The following is a 21,479-nucleotide window of genomic DNA, read 5'->3' on the forward strand; positions in this document are numbered from 1 at the left end:
GAGTTTCGCCACAGCCGGCGCCAGGCTGCACGCGCAAGGCGGGGTTTTAGCGGTCGCCATTTTCTCGCCTCCCGGCCGCAGCCGCTGCCGCTTTTCTGGGCCGCACCCTCGCTGCCCGCGCCGCTCCCAGCTCAGGTCCCGCAGCCCAGGTAGGAAAGGCAGGCCGGCCGGCCGCGGCATGGATCTAGCGGCGCCACCCTTTCCCCGGGCCCGTCTCGTCCTTTCCCTCACGGAGGGCGGTGCGGGTCGCGGCACCGCCTCCTGTTCTGACGGGCAGCGGCCTCACCCAACGAGGCGCCGGCGGCGCCGCGCGGGGGGTGGCGGCGGGGCCAATCGCGGGTGGCGCTGGTGGATGTGCGCGTCAGAGTGTGGGGCTGCTCCCCTTTCTCTCCCGTACGCGGCGGGGCCGGCGGCGGGCGCAGGTACGCGCAGCCCGCGGCGCCGTGCGGCGGGGGCCGGCGAGGAGGGGAGGGGGGGCGGGAGAAGGGCACAGGCCGGTTAAGGCCTTCCCCGTGTCGGTAGAGCCGCCGATGTACTCCGCTCGGCGACGGGGCGTGACACAGCGGTACGAGACGGCCTGTGTCTCCAGTCGTGGGGCCTCAGCCGCTGAGGGCTGCCGTAGCCCCAGCGCTTCCGTGGAGTCGGCGGTAGAACGGGGAAAACGCTGCGTGGAGTACATTGGTGTGTCGCCGCCTCGGCTATTGCTGAGGGCCCTCAGATGGTCTCTGTCCCGATTGCCCCGCGGGGACAGCGCGGGTTTCGCAGCGCCAGCGGGTGCGCTCCAAGGGTGGGGGGGCCACTGTGCCCAGGGAGAGCTTCTGATGAGGATTATGGCGAGCGCAGCGAGGGCGCTCTGGGCCGCGGCCTGCGCGGAAGCAGCCGCAGAGGCCGATCGGGGGCGGAAGCTCCGCATGGCAGCCGCGCCGCTCTAGGGGAAGGGCGGAGTGCCCGTGGCGCTAGGGCTGACCCTGCTCTGCCCGCTGGCTGGGGCTTCGAGCCGCCGGGCACCTCCTTTGTGTTCGCCCGGGCCGAGCCGGGTAACGCTCCCCGCGGCCGCGTGGTGGTGGCGGCGGCCCTTCCGCTCCCGGCTCCGCCTCGCAGCGGGCCGGCGGGCGCCATTTCGTAGGGCGCCATTTCTTTTGCTCCGCGGGGGGTGCCGCAGCGCCTCTGCGCTCGTCCTTGTCCCCGCCGCGCTGGGCGGGCGGCTGGAGGCGCAGGGAAGAAGGGGGGGAAGAGAGGGGCAGGCGAGAAGTGGCGCTGCTCCCTGGAGGCGCTCTGACGTTTCTCAACTCTTAGGTCTGTGGTCGCTGGTTCCACCTCTCGTGTCCGCTTTAGCCCTTCGGTGTTTATAAGGAGCCTGACTTTATTAGTTGTGTGAATGTCCTCGATTTGCCTAGTTGAGCGAGATTACTGAGAATACGTGACGTGTGGGGAAGTTTGACTAAGAGAGACTAAGCCGTGAATTGTAATTGTAACTAATAAGAGTTTGCTGCCTGCTGCCTTAAAATTAGTTGGAAATAGATTAACCGGTGTCTGAAAGGGCTGTTACACTTTGTCCGTATCTTCCTTACTGCCCGTCAGCGTAACAGCGCAATTTTGGCAATGTCTGCCTGAGATCCCCTTATTATTATAAATAAACTCTATTATAAACTTGTGCATGCTTGTTAGCCCCTTCAAGTACCTGGAAATATCGGCATGTGTTGGGAAGACAGAGCCTGCTTTTAGCCCCTCCAAGCAGAGCAGCAATTACATAGCTGTCTGAAAGTACGTTTAATGAGTCAGAATCAGTTTCTTCCCCACCCCCATTCCCCCTCCCCTGATTATGGATACAAGAATGAGTACCGGGTGTTTGTTGAGGCAGTGGAAGTTAATGGGATGCAAGGGGAAATATGTGATTATTTGGCTGGATTTGTAAATCACATTTTTAATGACAGTAAGTCAGAAAATAGTTTTTTTTATTTACACTTCTCGCTAATGTGACTTAGTCGTTAAAAGCAGGTCACAGTCTACTTCAGAAAATTGTACTGAAGTACAGTGCTTTTGGAGGTTTGGGGGTGTGTGCATGCAGTTGTATGTAACTGCAGAAGGCGATATTTTTAAAAAGACGTTATTTTAGTGTAGTTGGAAGTTGTAATTTTTATTTTATTCATCAATTACAGTTGAGAGGAACACATACTCAAATGTGTGCTAGTAGAGAATTAATAGAACAAATGCTGATGATTACCGTGGCAGGACTTTTTATTAAGTGTCAATAGTGTTGACCTAAATAGAGGGACCAGGTTTTGGTGTAGTGCCCTTTAGAAAGTGAAACAGAGGCACATATCCCATAATGTTGAGATTATGTGGTTACTTAAAACTTGCGTGTGCCCAAAAAGTGTAATTCAGACAGTGTAATTAAGAGTTTATGTAAGTCTACAGATTTGGCCTTTATTTTCTCTTAGTGGTGTGTTTGGCTTGGCAATGCTATTTCTTTTATGAGGAAAAAGTTTGCAGCAATAGTTTAGGTCAACCCTTTGGTTTCTGACTGTAGCAGAATCAGACACACAACGTGGGAAGATTCACAACTGATAAATGCTGTTTTCATAGGCTCTTGAAGCAATAGGCTGTTGGATTTGGATCCCGCCCAGAATACTTGAGTTTCTGTCAGCAAGGATATATAACAGCGGTAAGTTCTAGCAGTTCTGCTATTTTTTTTTCACTTTAGCATGAGGTACAGTTTGTCTTTAGACAGAAAAATGTACCATCTTTATTTTTCAACAGGTTTTGCTTGCTTACATAAAAAAAGGCAATGGAGACTGAACAACAAGAGGAGACCTTTACCAACACGGAGACAAATGGTAAATTTTTTAAAGGACTATTCCTTTTTAGAAAGACTCTCTTAAAAATTCTAGTATTTCAAAAAAAATTATAATTATTTAACTTTGCCGTATGTTTGCATCAGCAGTAATTTTTTGTTCTGCATTAAATGTCTTCTATTTTAATTAATGTGTCATTACACATGCTCGTGAAGCATAAATACATAATCTTTTTGTTGGTATTTTTTAGACATGAGAACTGAAACTTTTGATTAAATACTGAAAAATATTTCATAGCTATATGGAAAATGTGAATATGTATGAATACTGTAGGGCATAGCTGTAAATTGCATTTTTTGTTCATTGTAATTGTTACCTGCAGGAGTACGAATATATGAAACATTGCTAAAGAGCTTAATGGGAAATTTCTTGGGAATTACGAGGGAGGTTTAGGCATTGTTGTTGTTGATTCATGCCAGTTTTTCCCAGAGTATCTGAAGTGCTACTTTACTATTATTTCATCAGTATTTCAGTGCTGGACAAACTACATTTGAGCTTTATGCCTGAAAGGTTTTCCCCAGTTGAAATTATAAATGAATACTAAGTGGGTGATGCTGCATTTCTTTAGATGTGTCTAAAATGTGAATATCTTACTGACTGTTCGCAACATTCTCATTTAAGCCACAGTTCACAGATTTTTAAACGCATTTTCAATTGTTAATCAATTGAAAGCTGTTGATGTGAAGACTGGTTTCTGTGCTGTGGATGCTCAGAATAGACGTCTGTAATTAGTTTTGTGCTAATATGAAAGAACATATTAATAGTACAGAGCATAAATTTGGCATGTCTTCCACTTCATTATGACTTAGAAAGTTAAATAAATGTTTATGTTTTCCCCCTATGGACCTCTCTACAGGCAAACGTCCTGCAGAAGATATGGAGGAAGAGCAGGCCTTCAAAAGATCTCGGAACACTGATGAGATGGTTGAACTGCGCATCTTGCTTCAGAGCAAAGTAAGCTTTTTTACTGGTTTTGTGTGTAGCATTGTTCACTTATCTCAAGTGTATGTTGAGATAAGTGTAGAGAGATAATATGCTTTTTTTGCAATGAGATAACTTACTGGATTAACTTTCAGTATATCGGAATGGTAGTTGCAGGTGTATTGCAATGGAATTGTCCTTTGGGTTCTCTTAAAAGGTCCTTAGAAGTCCCTAAGGATCAATATAGGGTTTATTAAAAAGATATACTTGCTAAGAAGTAGAGCAGTAAAGATTCTAAGATATTTTTACATTTGAGTGGAAGGTAGCTATTTTGAGCTGTACATGAGTCTTTAGAAAAGAAGGTTTTTAGAGGATTATAAATAAGTGATTTTATTTTATTTATAAAATAAAATATGTGAGATGAGGACTTAGGATTTTAGTAATTCTCCCAAGTAGTTCTACTAAACTTGTTCAACTCTGTCAACAGGAAGAAGTGTGGGAGTAGTCCTTCAGGGATTGCAGTGATTTTGTTGACAAGTGTAAATAGTTAAAAGTTACTGTGTGTGAATTTCCTTTGGTATTTCCAGTTGCTACAGATGATGTATATTTTCTGAAGTATCTCAGTCTGTTGTGTTGGTGTGAAAGAATGTAGCCTGAACCCTGTGTGGCATTTCTGACCAATAGCCATGTTACATGGAATACCATTAAATGTTTTGCATGCTGTTAACATAATGTATGTATGTAATAAAAATAATACTTTTCATAGAATCCTTGAAAGAACCTGGTAAAAATGTGGTTTTCTAATTACTATTTTTTACTATTTGTCAGTTTATTCCTGTTAATGTTGGTGGCTTTAATGAAGTTGGTTCATTTCAGCCTTTTCCAGTTTATATTGCTCTGAGAAATTAGTTATTTTACCTATGTGCAAAACAATATTAGCACTTGAAATTATCAAATGTTCGGAGCTTGAAAGTGGAATTTGCAGACATATTCCATAAGAAAAAAAAAAGATGATCAGATAATTGAAGAAGTAATTGACCTATATTACACTAATTTAGTTTGGTTTTTTTAATAGATCTAGTCTGTGAGAAGTTCAACATAGGCATAATTGCCTAAAACTTCTCTTTGGAATTGAAATATTAGAGGCAAAGCTGAGTTATCTTTCTCTGTGTGCTGTGTTACGTGGTTGTAAGAGCTTTCAGTATTTTTTTTTTTATGCCAAAGTGGTGCCTCCCCCCATCTCTTGGGCCAGCAAGAATAGATCTACTGCTTTTAGTCTTGAGTTCAAAAACTTAGTCTGTGCTGAGTTGTCATAATGTAACTTCTGAAAACTATTTTCCAGAATGCTGGAGCAGTGATTGGAAAAGGTGGCAAAAATATTAAAGCACTTCGTACAGACGTGAGTATATATGAGTTTGAACCAATTTAACACCGCTTCTTTCAGAGCACTACATCGAAAACTTGATTGCGTGCATTTCTAGAAATGGGAGCAATTCATAGACATCCAAGTTAAAAGCCATTTGTATTGATTGTCAGAGTAGATAACAGTTCTTCAATTTATATTTCAATTAAAACTCAGCTTGATGCATGGGAAGAGAGGTTTATATTAAATCTCTTCACTTTTCTAATAGGATTCTGCTAAATTACACACTTGAAGTGGATTACCATCCTAATTAAAAATATTGACAAAACTTAAACCCCTTAATATTACCATTCCCCATATGTGCGCATCAGTTATAGTACTGCTGAAACCATCGCAGTTGGCTGGCTTAACCCAGTGATAGAGGAATTCTTTAACTTCCTTCAAAAAAGCAAAATGAAATCATCCATCTGTTCTTTAACAGCTTGCATATGAAGCACAAAACCATTAATATTAAGGTTTCTTGCTTTAAATATGAGTATAAAACACTAAAGGAACATTGTATTCTATTACTTGGAAATATTTTTAAATGGTCATGACTTAATGCCTGTTCACATTTTACAGGGGGTTGACTCTGGTGATTAGACACATGCTCAGCGTTAATGTTGTGTATTTATAAAACTTGGCAACACTTCTTAAATTCCATTTGTTTACACTCCTGTACTTAACATCTGCTACAATTTCAACGGTTTTTCCAATCAAGACTCTGTTCAACACAAGATTTGGCAGTATATCATTACAAATCAGTTCCAACTAAGTTCATAAACTACCGCGACTAGAGTTGAGATTTTAGTTGAAATGGTCAGGAATCATACATATGCTCACTAACTTTGGCAGCTAGTTGTTCCTCTTTCTTTAGGGTTTTTTAAATCAGGGTTTTTTTTTGTTTGGGTTTATTTTTGGTTTTTTTTTTTTTTTTTTTTGATTTTTTGAGTAAATCAGTATGTCACCTATATCCGGATAATTTAGATTTGTCTGGAGCACAAACTTCCCCGATTTGCCCAAGGTTCTAGTACTATCAGTCTTGACAGTTTTTGCGTCTACCCTCATGAGCCAGCCTGCTACTGAAACATAATTTATTAAAAATAAATAGTAGTTTAGTCAGATCAAGTGACTCATTTTTAAAGTCCATACTGTTAGGCCACAGTCGGTGTAGCAATCCATTATTGTGTTAGTCTTCAGAACAACTTAAGCTTGTTTCATTAATTGAGAGTAATGAGTATAGTTTGTATTAAATTAAAATTTATTGCTTTTCCCCCTTTTCCCTCTCCTTGTTTTTTTGGCCATATATCTCCGTTGCCCATGTACTGGATCGACTTGCCCCTGCGTTGCCCACCATGACGTTGGCCCATCCGCCCCTGAACGCCCATGTGAAAACCCTGGTTGGCTATGCCCAAAAATGTGCTCGTTGCCAAACGGGTACCATACTTGACAACTTCCGATTGAATACCCATGCCCAATGCCAACATCCACGAACGCCAATGACCAATGCAGTACAATGCCAGTGTTTCAGTCCCAGACAGCAGTGGCCCCGAGCGGTATGTCCCAACAGTTTATGCCTCACTGCCTGAATAGAAAGAGAGAAATGTATTTTATTACCTGCCTTTGATATAATTAAATAGTATCCCCTTATAGACGGTGTATTGTTTTTTTTCAAGTTTTCTGTCTTATTTTCCCCATTAAGTCTTTTTGTCACTGAACTTTTACGTGAGTTGCCCACCCAAACAATCCACTAATTTTATTTCAATGGAAGGAGCACAGCTTCAAGTGTTGCATATTTGCTGCATTGTAAATCAGATTGGTTCAAAATAGTCTCTCGCTCTGTCTTTGTGGCCCACCTTGCTCCCTTCAACATTGCCTGTTCATAATTATTTCTGATGAAGTGCTAATTCCGGTTCACTTTCCTTCACTTCTCATTTGTTTCGTCTTTTTTTTGTCTTGCATTTGTATTTGTTTTCTTGGAGGGCCCATTAGTAATCTGCGTTCCATAACCTTATTCCAGATACAACGTTCACCACTTGCATATCCTCACTTTTAATACAAGAAGGTGTGCCAATTCTACGAATGTAATAGCGAGGGTATCCTAATTAGTGGTGGCGGGGAACATGAGTAGTCACTTCTACTTTCCTCTTCTGCATCAGTTTCTTGCCCACTTAATTTGAGCCCTTCCAAAAGCCCATTCTGTCTTTCTCTCTCTGCAAGACCTACCTAATCTTAAATTTCTCATGCATATATTCTGGGCATAAACAAAGATGCATGTGTTGTAAATTGGGCAAACAGGTTTACTTTAAATGGGGAATACTTGTAAACTCTTCTTTGTAGTAAATCTTGTTAGAATTTTGTGTGTGATGATAAAAAGAATTTACTTCTGCTTTTTCTTTTCTACCTTCTCCATATTGTCTGTCATCGTGGCTTCCAACAGCATCCTGAGTATAAGTGCAGATATAGAGACAATTGGAGAAATCTTGAAGAAGATTATCCCTACTTTAGAAGAGGTATTTATCTTGAAATTTTCTTCTGTTTAGAATTAAAATATTAGCTTTTGAATGAGGTGGTTCTAGAGTTTGCTACTTTTTAAACACAGGAAATTAGAAAAGTGAAAAATGTCAAAAGCCTTTTTAAGAAGGATTGTGGTTGTCCCACTACATGTTGGCATTTTTTGGGTAGAGAGCAGAGTCTGTCATTGTTTATTAAACTAAGATTTTGAACAACCTTCCTTGTTTTCCAAAAAATAAGTTGCGCTATTTGATACTGTCTTAAATCTTTATAGCAAGCGGTGCAGTGTAATTTAATAAATAATGTAAAAAATAGGGAAAACTGATACTTAAGTTGAGGTGAGGTGTTTAAATTGTTGTGGTTGTATTGAAAGAAATACACGACTACAATTCAGCAATAAATTAAATTGCCTCATTCTGTTTAAAGAAAAAGCTTAAAACCCCAAATATTTTGAATTTTTGTGATTAATCTTTATTGCTTCTCCCTATATGCATCTTATTTACAGTATCAACACTACAAAGGCAGTGACTTCGACTGCGAACTTCGACTTCTTATTCACCAGAGTTTGGCAGGAGGCATCATTGGTGTCAAGGGTGCTAAAATTAAAGAACTCAGAGAGGTACTTGCTTTCTGTTCTTCTGAGATTTCATTTTGTTCAATAACAAATATTTTCTGTTCATAAGAGGCACATCTAAGTAATTCCTTCTCAATGTGTTGCTTACATGCTTTTGATGTTGTGGGACAGAGCTGGGAGTTGCAACTTTATTGCAGAACCTCAGAAATAATGTCAGTGGCAGAGCCAGGACTTGGTTAAACATGTTTTTGGTTGAATACTGCTTTTAAAGAAAGGATTTTTACTTCATTTTATTAAAATTGTATTAATTTCTCCTTTTAAAATAAACTGCTGCATAGTGTAGAATTATTTGTGTGGTTGGACACACAAAATAGCAAGAATGAAAGCATCTCTGCAGTAGATGTACTGTAAAGAACTTCATGTTTGGTTTTGTATTTTTTAATTCTAACTCCTGGAAGACTTTTTTTTTTTGAAGTGAAAGAGTAAGATTCTAAAAACTTAATGGTCTCTATGAACTGAAAACACATGGTTGAGTTTCTTGGCATTGTGTCAGGCAGTTTCAGGTCAGTTCAGGTATAAGCCAATACTTGTTTGTATGGATTAAGAAAGGCAAGATAACTAGACATAATCCTAGCAACATTGCTGTCTTAGCATCCAAAGCATGTTTAATTTGAAAGCTAATAACAGCCTGTAAGCTCACAGTGGTTATGTGGTCCTTTCTCTAATACTTAATTAAGTAATGCATTATAGCTGTGTCATAATTGAAACAGGAGAAAATTGATTTGTTTTTTCATCTTCATACAAAACTTAGAGCAGCAAGATCTTTAAAATATGTAATCTTCAAATTTTGTATGATAACTCAAAAGCAAGCATGCAGATTTAAGTGGATGGGAACTTAATTGTCTTTTGAATCTATTTTTTAAATATTTTAATAGTTTTATAAAGTTTTTAAAAATATATGTGATAATCTTGGATTTTTTTTTCTTCTGCAGAACACTCAGACCACCATTAAGCTCTTTCAAGAGTGTTGCCCTCATTCGACTGACAGAGTGGTGCTTATTGGTGGAAAACCTGATAGAGTTGTTGAGTGCATCAAGATTATCTTGGATCTTATCTCTGAGGTAATGTTTATTAAATTTATTTTATTCTTTCATTGGCATTTAGGATTTTTTTAGACATTAATTGGATGAAAAATGGTGTCTTTCAGTTTCTAGTTGAAATTTAGTACCTCCTACTTTCCCAACAGCAGAATGATGGACAGTTACAAACCTTGTGAACTGTTTCTATTGTTTAGTATAGAGGAAAGCAGTTTTTGGTAGTAGCGGGCCATTTATGCTTTGCATGTGATCAGAATGAAAAATTCGAAGAGGAAGGAAAACCAAATGTATCTGCCACATCTAAGTAGTTTTACGGTCATAGTTAAGTTCACAGGAAGCACATCAACATCTCCTTTCTTGGCATGAAATGAAGCATTGTGAAATCAAGAAAGTGTTCCAAATGCATAAATGTGTTAGTTTAATTAAATACACCAATTGTAATAGAACTATCTGATTTGAGGAATTGGTTTGTTTGTTTGTATTAGTCTCCAATTAAAGGACGGGCCCAGCCTTATGATCCCAATTTCTATGATGAAACGTATGACTATGGTGGCTTCACAATGATGTTTGATGATAGAAGGGGACGGCCAGTGGGCTTTCCAATGCGTGGAAGAGGAGGTTTTGATCGAATGCCCCCTGGTCGTGGTGGACGACCTATGCCTCCCTCAAGAAGAGATTATGATGATATGAGCCCTCGCAGAGGACCACCACCACCTCCACCAGGTCGTGGTGTTAGAGGTGGCAGCAGAGCTCGTAATCTTCCTCTTCCTCCTCCACCACCTCCTCGTGGCGGGTGAGTTGTTGCGATAATTGCATTATACAAAAACTCATGTATATCTGAGTCATATTTTCATTGATTTTCCCATGCTTCCATGTTGGTAGTGATTATGCGGGATTGAACCTGTATTATTTGACAAGAGTATTTTGAAATTTACTGAAATTTAACTACCTGCTGTGATGTAGTAAGTTGCCAGGACTATAGTCAGTAGTTCTGGAGCTTCTGTTACTCAGTACTTGGGGAGAGTAGTTTGATACCAAGTTATATATGAACCCTGAATGGGAAAATTCAGATGAGAATAAACAAGCTAGCTTGTAACATACGTAGCACAATTAACATGCTGCTGCCTTTTTCGTTTAGAGATCTGATGTCCTATGACCGAAGGGGCAGACCAGGAGACCGTTACGATGGCATGGTATGAGTTTAAAATTTGCTGTGTTGTGTCCCAAAGCACAGTTAGCATGGTGACCTGTTGCTGAACCACATGCATGTTCATGTGGGACGGTTCACACCATACACAGTTCTGATTGTAAAACCAAAATGTTTTGTCCATAGAAGTGGTCCTCCTGTGGATGAATATTTGAGGTGTAAATGGTACTCTTCAGTTTTCTTTCTTTCTCCCAGTCATCAAAAAGATTCAGTGATTTTGATTGTGCTCAGCTCTGTAGGTTTTCTTGCACTGGCCATCTTTCAGAATTTTTTAATCAGCATGACGGAAATAGCAACTGGGAGATTTTTCAGATAGAGAAAGCATGTCAGAGCAATGTTGTCTGGTGCCTTACACAAGCATTCTTAACACTAAAGGTTGGCAAGCATGAGCATTGATACGGTAATACAGATTATGGAGCAGCATCTGAGAAGAGCTCTAGTTGATGGAAGGTGATGGCTCTTTCGAATCAATTCTTCTATATTTGCTAGTTTCTCTGCAGAAAATCCACTCTTAATTCCAAGTGTTTTGGAAGTAGAACCACTGCTTAGTTGAATCCTACATCAGTTCTTTCTGGGGGGAGAAAGAAATCTCATAGTATGTGGAAGCTTAAAACAAAGGATACAGATAGTCTTCTGTGTTGCATTCTGAACTGCCACGCCCCAGCAGCAATCTGCTGTTCTGAGGCAAGATTTCCTCTTTCCTCTGGAAGTCCAGGAGGTTGTCCTGGTTTCAGCTGGGATAGTTACTTTCTTCTCAGTAGCTGGTCCAGTGCTGTATTTTGAATTTGGTATGAGAATAATGTTGGTAACATACTGATGTTTTTGTTTTTCCTGTATAGTATTTATACCAAGTCAAGCACTTACTCAGTGTCTCATGCCCTGACACTACTGAAGTTGGGAAGTATTACAATCGGTACAAGTGACCCAAACTGGCCAAAGAGATATTCCACACAATAGAACATCATATGCAGTATATAAACTGGGGCAGGTACCCAAACAGGGAGGGGGTCCATAGAGGTTTGAGGATGGGGCCTGGCAGTGGTCAGCAAAGTGAGCAATTGTATCATGTACCCTTGATTTTATTCTTGTTTTTTTTATTGTTTTGGGCCATGGTGGTGGTGGTGGTTTCATTTTTTGTTAGTTTTTCTTGTTTTGTTTTTTAACTTATTCTCAGTTACTAAACTTATCTCAGGTTGTAAGTTTTACTTTTGATTCTCGTCCCAGTTCCTCTGGGGGTTGGGTAGGAGTGTGTGAGCAAGCAGCTCTGTAGTGCTTAGTTGCCAGCTGGTCTTAAACCACAACAGAGGTAGATCTCTATAGTAGCAATATTCTTTTCTCCTCTGGCTTTGTTTGGCACCTTCTTTAAGATGACAGGTGACACGTTATTTTTTTATTCTAAATGAATGTAAAAGGTAGAAATTAAAAAGAGCTATGAAGTGGGCTACCTAAATGGGCTTCACATGAACTCCTTGGGAATAAGAGTTACTGGAACTACAAATTGCAAGAATGTCATATGCTTATTAGAAATAATGAAAGGAAAGATTTGCAGTTGCAAATATTTGCAATCACAAAAAAACCCCAGCTGTTTCCCATGGTACTTTACATGCTAAAAAACTGGAAGAATGGAGAAGTACACCTCCAAGATTCCTTATCTGTATTTACAGATTTTCAGAGCTTAGGTTTTGTGTTCTTCTGTTTGCAGCTTATACAGCCTGTGCTAGAGTACATAAACTGAGCAGCCTGCCCTTCTTTGGGTATTTGGTTGAGCACAGTCTTACTTACCTTGATCTTGGGCAGTAGTGTGTTCTATTTTTGTTCTATTTTTATTTCAGTTCAGCTAGAATAGAAAATCCATTTTAACTTAGGCTTAGCCTGTCAGGTTGACCTTCACTTTGTTGACATGAGTTTCTACATGCAAGTGGAGTAATTTCTGCCAGTTTGGTTTCTTTCATGGAAAAAAAAGGCAATTTCATTTCTTTTTCATAGTGAAGCTGCTCAAAACTTTGGCTCCTTTGTGACTAAGTATTATAGCCCATTAAAGTAAGGACTACTTCCCAACAAAGATAGTATTTAATTTCTAGTTTTAGTTAATCATGATCCTAGTATCCTAAATTGTGTAAGCAGAAAGGAAATTTTCACACTGTGACATCACAGCTTCGAGTATTATGCCTAAAGGTATAAAGTCCTCCTGTGCTACAAGCATCGAATATAAACTTGTGTAGCTAACAGTTTAAACTAAACCAATATTACTGTGGTTTGTGATGGAAAAAGCCGCTCTTAGAGAGTAGAAACACTGTTTTCACATGGATTCTATCCTACACAGGTGTAATAAAGGGTAACAATTGATGAACATCTCAGAAATGTGGGAAAAATTTAATGTACAAAACCAATTTTTTTGCCACTTCTCCTTTCCATTAAAGGCAGAAAGATTGAAGAGTTGACAGTTTTTAAGACTGGATGCTGATCTGTGGTTTTTCCTGTATTCAGAGATACGACAGTGTTGACAGCCTTGTAAATACTGAGATGAAAAAAACCCATTTTGATTTTAAAAGATGGCAAAATTCCTCTTGGCCGTACAGAGTTAATCACTTAAGTTGATATGTGTCTGTTAGCCTGGCTTAAAGTCACAGTGTAAATATGTACTGCTGTTTAAATGCTCATTTGACTTACAGTCTGTTCTGAAGCTTTTTCTCCAAAGTACAGACTTGTTTATCAGCATCTAGAAATATAGCTACTACAGTGTGTAACTACTCCAGATCAAATCCTGTGTACCATAAGGGCTATGGTGATCTGAAAAATACTGAGTTTTCTGTATTTTTTAACACACTCATTCTCAGGGGCATGTAAAAAATTAGTAAGGAAGACCATATGGCAACTCTACTATTTATTTGTGAAGATGCTGGAAGGAAGTAACAAAATCTAACTTTCCTAGGTCACTCTTAAAAAACAGAAAAACTTACAACAAAATAATTTGACATCAGTTAGGACTGCATGCAGGGTTTTTTATTAAATGTAAAAGTTAAGCTCTTTGCCTTATCCAGCCTGTCTGTTATCTGGTTTCTGTTCCTGTTTGAGTAGTGACTAGCACAAATTAGTCTGAACGTAAAATGTTATGTATGCTAAGACACCCTGTTTCAGAAACTCAGTTTTGCACAAATAAACATCACTTGCTGAAACTGTAAAATTCTGAAAGAAATGCCATATATCATATGTTTTAATAACATAATTAAGTTTCTAATGTAGTTAAACAGCAGTAGATTGTTAGTCTACTTACTGGCTAGATGAGGTATGTGGATAGTAGAACATAACAAGCAGTGTCCTTTCTGCTTAACCTGCAGTTGGCATAATCACTTGCAGTTATTTGTTTCAATCTTACTAAACCTTTTTCTAGTAGATGGCAGAAATAAAAGATTGATAAAGTATTTCTACATGTAATAATGTAAAAAGATTTTCTAAAATAAAAAATAAGGCTTAAGTTTTGCCTTGCCATTAGTTTCTGAGTTTCTTAGTTAGAGGAAAAATCTGCTAATACCATAGAAAGAGAAGGAAGACAGGAGTTGCCCATATAGAGTTGTCCCAAAGTAAAATTAAAAGCCAGTGAGTCTTGAAAGTAGTCTAAATCACATAATTTCAAGTCTTTGTTAATAGTATAAGGGTTTCTTTGTACCACTATGCATTGTTTGGTTACAACATTCTCTAAAAGTCTGTATGACCTGGATTTCCTTTCTTCCTCTTATGTTGTGTCTGGAAGATGATGCAGTGTCATGTGGATGCCTGTGATGACATGCAGCCACCAGAGTTGGTGAGTGTTTTCAGCCTGTTTTCTGAAAACTGCTTTATTGAATGAGTTAAGTGATAAAGCAAATTTAAGAGATCTTGAGTGTAGTCCATGGCAACTTGCGCGTATTAAAATTTATAAAGCCATTCTTCTGACTCTGAATTTAGGGGCAGACTTAATGGTGTGTCTTTTGAAGGCAGGTAATGTTAATAGAAATGTGGAATTACGCAGCAGCCTGGTAAAAATAGAGGAGCTTTTCTGTACCTCTTTTGCCTCCTTTACACAGTATTTTCATTTTGCTAAATGTTAACTTTCTCCATAATTGATGCACTGTAGATGCATCGATTTATGATTTATATTTTGGTTTACTTCCATAATGTTGTGTGATTTTACTTCAAGCAGCAAATATTTGAAGTAGCTTCTCACTTTTATTTGTCAATAAACTGTTTACCTATCAATCTATTTGAAAATATATCATTTGATCAGATAGGTTTTGGGATGTTATCACAGAATTATAGAATGATTTTGGTTGGAAGCAACCTTAAAGGTCACTTAGTTCCAACCTGCCATGGGTAGAGAACCTTGAATTAGACTGGGATGCTCAGGGTTCCATTGAACCTGGCTTTGAGCACTTCCAGTAATTGGGTGTCCACAGCTTTTCTGGCCAGTTTGTTCCAGTGCCTCACCACCCACACAGTGAAGAATTTATTTCCAATACCTAAACTAAACCAACCTGCTTTCAATTTAAAGTTGTTGCCCCTTGTCTTTCCTCTACATGCCTGTGTGAAAATTCCTCTCCAGCCTTCTTGTTGGAAGGCTGCCTTCTGGAGCTGGAAGGCCACAATAAGGTCACCCTGGCGCCTTCTCCTCTCCAAGGTGAACAATCCCAGCTCTCAGGCTTTCTTACAGGAGGGGTGCTGCATCCCTCTGTAATCTTTGTGGTCCTCCTCCAGACTTAATCCAGTAGGTCCAGGTCCATAATGTTGGGGCCCTCAGAGCCGGATGCAGTACTCATGTTGGGGTCTCAAGGCTAGACCTTTTGATGTAGATCAGGACACAGTTGCCATTCTGGGCTGCAAGTGCTCATTGCTGGGTCATGTCTAGCCTTTCACCCACCAGCACCCCCAAGCTGTTATGGGCAGGCTGTGTTCATCCCCCAGCCTGTGTTGGTACTGGGGGTTGCACCAATTCAGGTGCAGCACCTTGCTCTTCATCTTGTTAAATTGAATGAGATTCCCATGGGCTCACTTTTTGAGCTTGTCCAGGTTACTCTGGATGGCATCCAGACCTTCAGGTCTGCCACTCATTTTGCATACTTGCTGCAGGTGTACCTAATCTGTTTGTGTAATTGATGAAGCAAGACATTGTGTAGCCCTGGTCCTAGTGGAAGCCAATCCCTGAGAGACACCACTTAATGTCTGTTGAAGCTCTGAGCCATTGACTCTGCCCCCTGGATGTAACTATCCTTATTCAATAAACAGTCTACCCGTGGAATCCATTCCTCTCCAATTTGGAGGGAAGAACATGGGGACTATGTCAAAGCCTTTACAGAAGTCCAGGTACGTGGTACCTGTAGCCTTTCTCTCATTCACTGATGTAGTCACTCCATTGTAGAAATTACGGAGTACATCAGGTGTTGGCAATGTCTTGAAGATGGCAAAATGCTGCCAAATTAATAATTTTGATTAATTCATGTGAAAAGTCAGTTCTTAGCTTATATACACAGCAACTGCTATCAAATTCTATTGTTTTGTAGTGTGGAGAGGCAGATGTGATAAAGGAAGGGTATTTTCTTTAAAAGAAATGAGTTCAAAAAGGTATCCTATGGCAATATATGTGTGTATGCGGTATGCTATGTGATCAGCTTTTCAATTAAACCTTAAGCAGAATCCTTCATTGTCTTCTATTTTGGACTCCACTGTGAACTCGATTATGTTGTCTTATAATATGTATTGCTTAGTAACATGATTAGACAATACAGGTTGCTTAGAGACAGAGGATAAGCGCAACACTTCGATCTGAGTAGCTTCCATTTTGATGTAAAAAGAAAGATGGTGAGGAATATTTTTTGGGAAAGTTGTTTCTTTGTAACTTCTATGGGCTGGTACTTATGAGTGGCTGAACTTGACTGACTGCCAGCTGCTTTCATGCCCCTTCCATAATAGAGTGAGGGAAGAAAGTAAGACAGAAAAGTCTGTGGCTCATGATGGAGACAGGCAGATCACTTACTAATTAACATCATAGGTAAAAACAGAGTTGGCTTGGGTAGGTTTCCTGCCACTTAGTATAGCGTGGTGAGAAACATAAAAACGCCTTTACCCATCTTCCACTTCTTCACAGACTCAGCTTTCACTCCTTCACTCATTCACTCCTTACTCTCCTACTTCTCTGCCATGAACAGTGCAGGGGTGATAGGAATGGCAGGTTCCCAGTCAGTTCATTGCACTTGTCACTGCTCCTTCCTCTCTGCACTGTTCCCCTGCTCCAGTGTAGGGTCCCTTCCATGGAATCATACAGTTGGAGCTGCTCAAATTATCTTTTTCCAGTGGACTGTAATACTTAGGGAACTGTTGCAGTGTGGGTCCCCTTCATATGGTACAGTCCTTCAGGAACAAACTAATTTGGTGTTGGTCCCCTCACAGGGCACAGGTATCTGCCTCTGCAGTTTCCTTCTGGGCATTTCTACCTGCTCTCAATGGGCTATAGTGTAGTGATCTGCTCCAGTGTGGTTCTCTCCATGGGCTGCAGGGAAGTCTCCATTCCAGTGCCTGAAGCACTTTTTTCATCCTTGTTCACTCTAAAAGTCAGTGCACATTGGGAATTTTTTGCTCTTTCCTTAAATATTGTCACTGAGATGTCACCAGCTTGGTTGAAAGTTTCAGCTTTAGGTAGCTTCCAGCCTCCTCTCACAGACCCCAGGAGTCTCTTCAGAAGTTGAATTTGAGAGAACCATGTATATTTATTCTCTGCTTCTGTAGCAAAGTATAAATACATGGTTTTGCACACTTAAAACACATTGATGAAATGAGAATTTGATGTCAAATGCAAGTTTACAAATCCTAAAAATAACAGGGCCAGGAGTGCTCGTTGCAGTGATTTACATTTGGTATATGGTGGTTCAAATGTAACAGAAGTAATTCATGTCATGATTGTTTATTAAAAGATATAAAGGGTTGTAACACAGTCAGAATCAAAAATGTAGATGTAGTAGGATGATTTACTGGGCAGACTTCTTGCTCCAGAAGTGGAGACTTGAGATCTTTTTGAGAGTTCTTTTTGGAGTTCATTTTAATAAGGCTCTGATTTTGTAATTCTAGTATTTAGTACATAGGTCACAAGTAGATCAGCATCAACAGCTATCTACAAGAAGCTGAGATAGTGAGACTGGCTTGGTAAACTGGCACGACTGAATTCTTTGCCATTTTATGTGCTATTCTTTGGGGTTTTGATAGGGTAGGATAAAAATCACAGAATATCTGGAGAATATAATTTATGGGATGGACAAGAATCATCACCTCCAACTGGTGGTCCTGCACAAGACGGCCTCTGGTCCAAAGGGACAGAGGTTTAATGAGATCTCTCCCACCCATCTCTTTTATTTCTGGTCTTCCGTCTTTGCCTCAGGATGCCCTTGATGGTGTAACACTGTTGTATTTATATCAGCTTGAGGGTTGTGATGTTTGATTAAATGTGCTCAAAGTTAACAATATAATGCTTAAGATAAAAATGTGTTAATGAAACATGGCTGTTCATGTTAATGTTTTTTTCTCTTTCTCTTGCAGTTTGAGGGTGGCTCTGGTTATGGTAAGTGTTCATATAGAACCTTTGCATGTAGTTCATTATGTAGTTACTAAAGGGCTTGATGCATACACTTAAATCAGATTATTCTTATGCAGGGGGGCGTGGTTCATATGGAGATCTTGGTGGACCCATCATCACAACGCAAGTAACGATTCCCAAAGATGTAAGTAAAGTTGATTTGCTTTCAGTTCAGGCTTTCTCTTTAAAAAAAGGTCACAGCCATTTCTCAGACTGTTTAAGAAAATCAGAAATACTTAAAATGCTCGTTAAAGTACTTCTAATACAAAACAAGTGTTTCTAAATCGCCAGCAGTGTATTGCTTGACTGTTTGGTTTCTGTCTTCAGAGACACATTAAAGAATTCTACTTGTGGTTAATACTCAGTAATAGATATGGTCCTTGTAACCCGTGTTTTGCAAATGAGAGCTGGTTCTCCCAGTTTTATCTCACCTGTGTTTATACAATTAATACTGCAGGGGAAATTTTTAGGCTGTAAAGAAATAAGCTCCTATTGCAACATTTAAAACTGAATTTGTGGAAACTACTCAAATGCTGTTGTAATTTTCTAACTTTTTGGGAAGATAGTTGTATCAGGAAATGAATGTTTTTGCTTTCTTCCCTAGTTGGCAGGATCCATTATTGGAAAGGGAGGCCAGAGAATCAAACAAATACGTCATGAGTCAGGAGCTTCGATCAAAATTGATGAACCACTAGAAGGCTCCGAAGATCGAATAATAACTATTACAGGAACACAGGACCAGATACAAAATGCACAGTATTTGCTGCAGAACAGGCAAGTTAAAGTTTAATGTTGTCCCTACTGTCAAATTAACTTGTATATTATAAAACTGCTCTCCTCTGTGAATCAGTTTTTGAAGAAGGCAGGTTTTAAGTAACTATTGGAACCTAACTTCTCTAGTGGTAGTTCTGCCTTGATTCTCTTCTGCTCTCCATTCTAATTAAAATGAAGACACCCTCAAAACTAATCTTGCTGGAAGACATCTTAACCAAGCAGTCCTCTCCTTTCTCTGGTGAAAACTGCTGCAAAAAAAAACTACTTGTAATAAATTACATAGAGCCTGTAGAAAATATAGAAGATTTCAGTGGATGTTGGCCTAGTTCTGTGTGGAAGACTAGTGATTTTGTTGTTTTTAGATAACTAAATTGACAACAAATCACAGTCTGCCATATGGCACAGACCATGCCTCTACAGGACAAGTTGAAATCGATTTGGGGCTGTTATGCAGCATTTGACACCTTGCTGACAGTACTTTGCCTTTTCTGCCAAATATTAACAGCTACAGATAGCAGTTGCTGTATTAACATTCTGGCTGCTATAGCAGTTTTAATGTCTTAACTGGAGTGTTTGGCTTTAGATTACTAATATTTAACTGTGCCTGAAATACACTAATATAATTGTTAGCCATTGACATTTTTAAATCATGTATTTTTAAATGTATTAGTAATTTGTAATTTAATATGCTTTATGAATGTTGATGCAAGATGTATGGTCCATCATTCTAATACATGCTTTTTTCTTTTTCTTTTATAGTGTGAAGCAGTATGCAGATGTTGAAGGATTCTAATGCAAGATTATTTTTTCTTTTTTATAGTGTGAAGCAGTATTCTGGAAAGTTTTTCTAAGACTAGTGAAGAACTGAAGGAGTCCTGCACCCTTTTTTTTTTTTTTTTAATCTGCTTCTGTTTAAAAAGCCAACATTCCTCTGCTTCATAGGTGTTCTGCATTTGAGGTGTAGTGGAATCTTTGCTGTACACCAGATGTAATGTTTTAGTTCCTTACAAATACATGGGGTGGGGGAGGGCGCACGAGACTAACATTGAAATTTTGAAGCGGCAGAGAGAGTGAATTCTATTTTTGTTCATTGTTGGTGGTAAATTGTACTGTTTTTCTGTAATTGTTGTGAACACCCTGCTTTATGTACACTGTATCTTACTTTGAAGAGGGAGAATATGGTAGGCCATGTGTCCCTGGCATTTATTGAAAGCAGTGTGCAGAATGTAATGCATTTTTGTAAGAAACATTTTAGGATTTTTAAATAAATTTAGTGAACCTATTCTTGGTGGTCATTTTTCTTCAGGTCTACATAAGGTCATCACTAAAATGGATACACCTGGTTTATTTTTTTTTCCCTTATAAATTAAAGTTGCTGTTAAGCTTGCTCTTCAATTTCCTTGATATATACATGGAGTATATGGGGTTTTTTTGACAAATTAAAGAGATCGTGTGAAAACAATGACTGCTTTGCTGTTTCAGGGTGGGGGGAAAGGTGAAAATACTCATGCAAATGTGTAAAACTTGACATTTTTGCAAGTGTTTGGCCCTCCTTGCAATACATATATATATTGGTGACAGTATATAAATAAAATACTTTAAAACTTTGTGATGTCACTGAGTAAACTGGTAAAGTACACCTGATTTTAGACAGCTTGCTTAATGCAGAGTTGCTCTATCATTACTGAATAAATTATACCTGTTTCCTGAGCTTTCTTTTGTATAAGGTAGGAATTGTGAATTGGCAGGATGACAACATAACTATGTAACTTGTTTTTCATTGTATGCAAAACTTCAACTTGTTTCCCTGATGTATGTTGAGTTCCATAATAATTATTTGTGAGAAATTAAAAAAAATATAACGCCTCTGGATATCTCATATAATACCTTGGCATTTGTATTTATCGTTTAAAGTTTTAATTTCACTTCCTGAATAAAAACATATTAAAAAGTGTAAAGGTGTGTGGCACATAGAGATATGATGGGTCCAGACTAAGTGAAGATTTTTTTTTTGGTTGGTTGGTTTGTTGTGTCCCCTCCTCCCCATTATTTGTGGTGCATGAACTTGGTCTTTTTAACGCAGCTGCTCTTTAAAATAGCATGGTAAAGGTGAGGAGCCTGAAACGTTATGCATAAGGTTGGCTCCCTTGGTGGAGGAGAGTGAATTCTGTGGAAAGAAATGCCATCACACTCTCTAGTCAGTGGGAAGTTAGCTGGCTTGGTACACAGTTTGGTACCTAAATTTTAGAGAAGTCTGCAATCGAAGCTAAGGTTTTGGGCAAAATGCAAGTGAACTAAACAAGGCTGAATTTCTCTGTGTGCTTCCAACTTGCGTATGTATGCAAAAGGTTTTGGACTGTCTTTCGTTTGGTTCTTTTCTGTGTTGATTGGGGAAAAGAGCTCAACAACTCAACGCGCACATTTTTGTTCGTTCCTCTGTCAGTTGTTTTTTTTTTTTTTTATCCCTCTCTTTTTCAGTGAGGGGAATCTTCTGGAAAATTTCGTTGCTATGAAGCTGCCCGCTGCTCTAGCGTGGCA

General features: G+C 39.4%; 1 protein-coding gene across 6 annotated transcripts; it reads left to right on the forward strand.

Moving 5' to 3' along the window:
• Positions 1-61: 61 nt before the first annotated feature.
• HNRNPK (heterogeneous nuclear ribonucleoprotein K) lies at positions 62-20,223 on the forward strand. 6 transcript variants are annotated; one of them, XM_053968926.1, is made up of 16 exons: positions 62-149; positions 2,587-2,665; positions 2,761-2,836; positions 3,699-3,809; positions 5,119-5,175; positions 6,691-6,734; positions 7,619-7,691; positions 8,198-8,311; positions 9,259-9,387; positions 9,849-10,156; positions 10,502-10,556; positions 14,322-14,372; positions 18,131-18,152; positions 18,230-18,312; positions 18,772-18,941; positions 19,762-20,223. In XM_053968926.1, exons 3-16 carry the CDS (start codon positions 2,789-2,791, stop codon positions 19,790-19,792), a joined length of 1,296 nt encoding a protein of 431 aa, XP_053824901.1. In that variant the 5' UTR covers positions 62-149; positions 2,587-2,665; positions 2,761-2,788; the 3' UTR covers positions 19,793-20,223. The 6 variants fall into 6 exon arrangements, with proteins under 6 accessions (XP_053824901.1, XP_053824904.1, XP_053824898.1 ...); XM_053968929.1 differs by having other exon boundaries at positions 63-149; positions 2,761-2,837; positions 3,712-3,809; XM_053968923.1 differs by having other exon boundaries at positions 63-149; positions 19,701-20,223.
• The last annotated feature ends 1,256 nt before the right edge of the window (positions 20,224-21,479 follow it).

The sequence above is a fragment of the Vidua chalybeata genome, chromosome Z, assembly GCF_026979565.1.
Source record: "Vidua chalybeata isolate OUT-0048 chromosome Z, bVidCha1 merged haplotype, whole genome shotgun sequence".
NCBI lineage: Eukaryota > Metazoa > Chordata > Aves > Passeriformes > Viduidae > Vidua > Vidua chalybeata.

Bases quoted from the DNA above. Each gene is read 5' to 3' on its own strand.
- HNRNPK (XM_053968923.1), top strand. From the start codon at position 2,789: ATGGAGACTGAACAACAAGAGGAGACCTTTACCAACACGGAGACAAAT. The intron at 7,692-8,197 runs GTATTTATCTTG...TCTTATTTACAG, and splicing joins TTATCCCTACTTTAGAAGAG to TATCAACACTACAAAGGCAG. The intron at 14,373-18,130 runs GTGAGTGTTTTC...TTTCTCTTGCAG, and splicing joins ACATGCAGCCACCAGAGTTG to TTTGAGGGTGGCTCTGGTTA.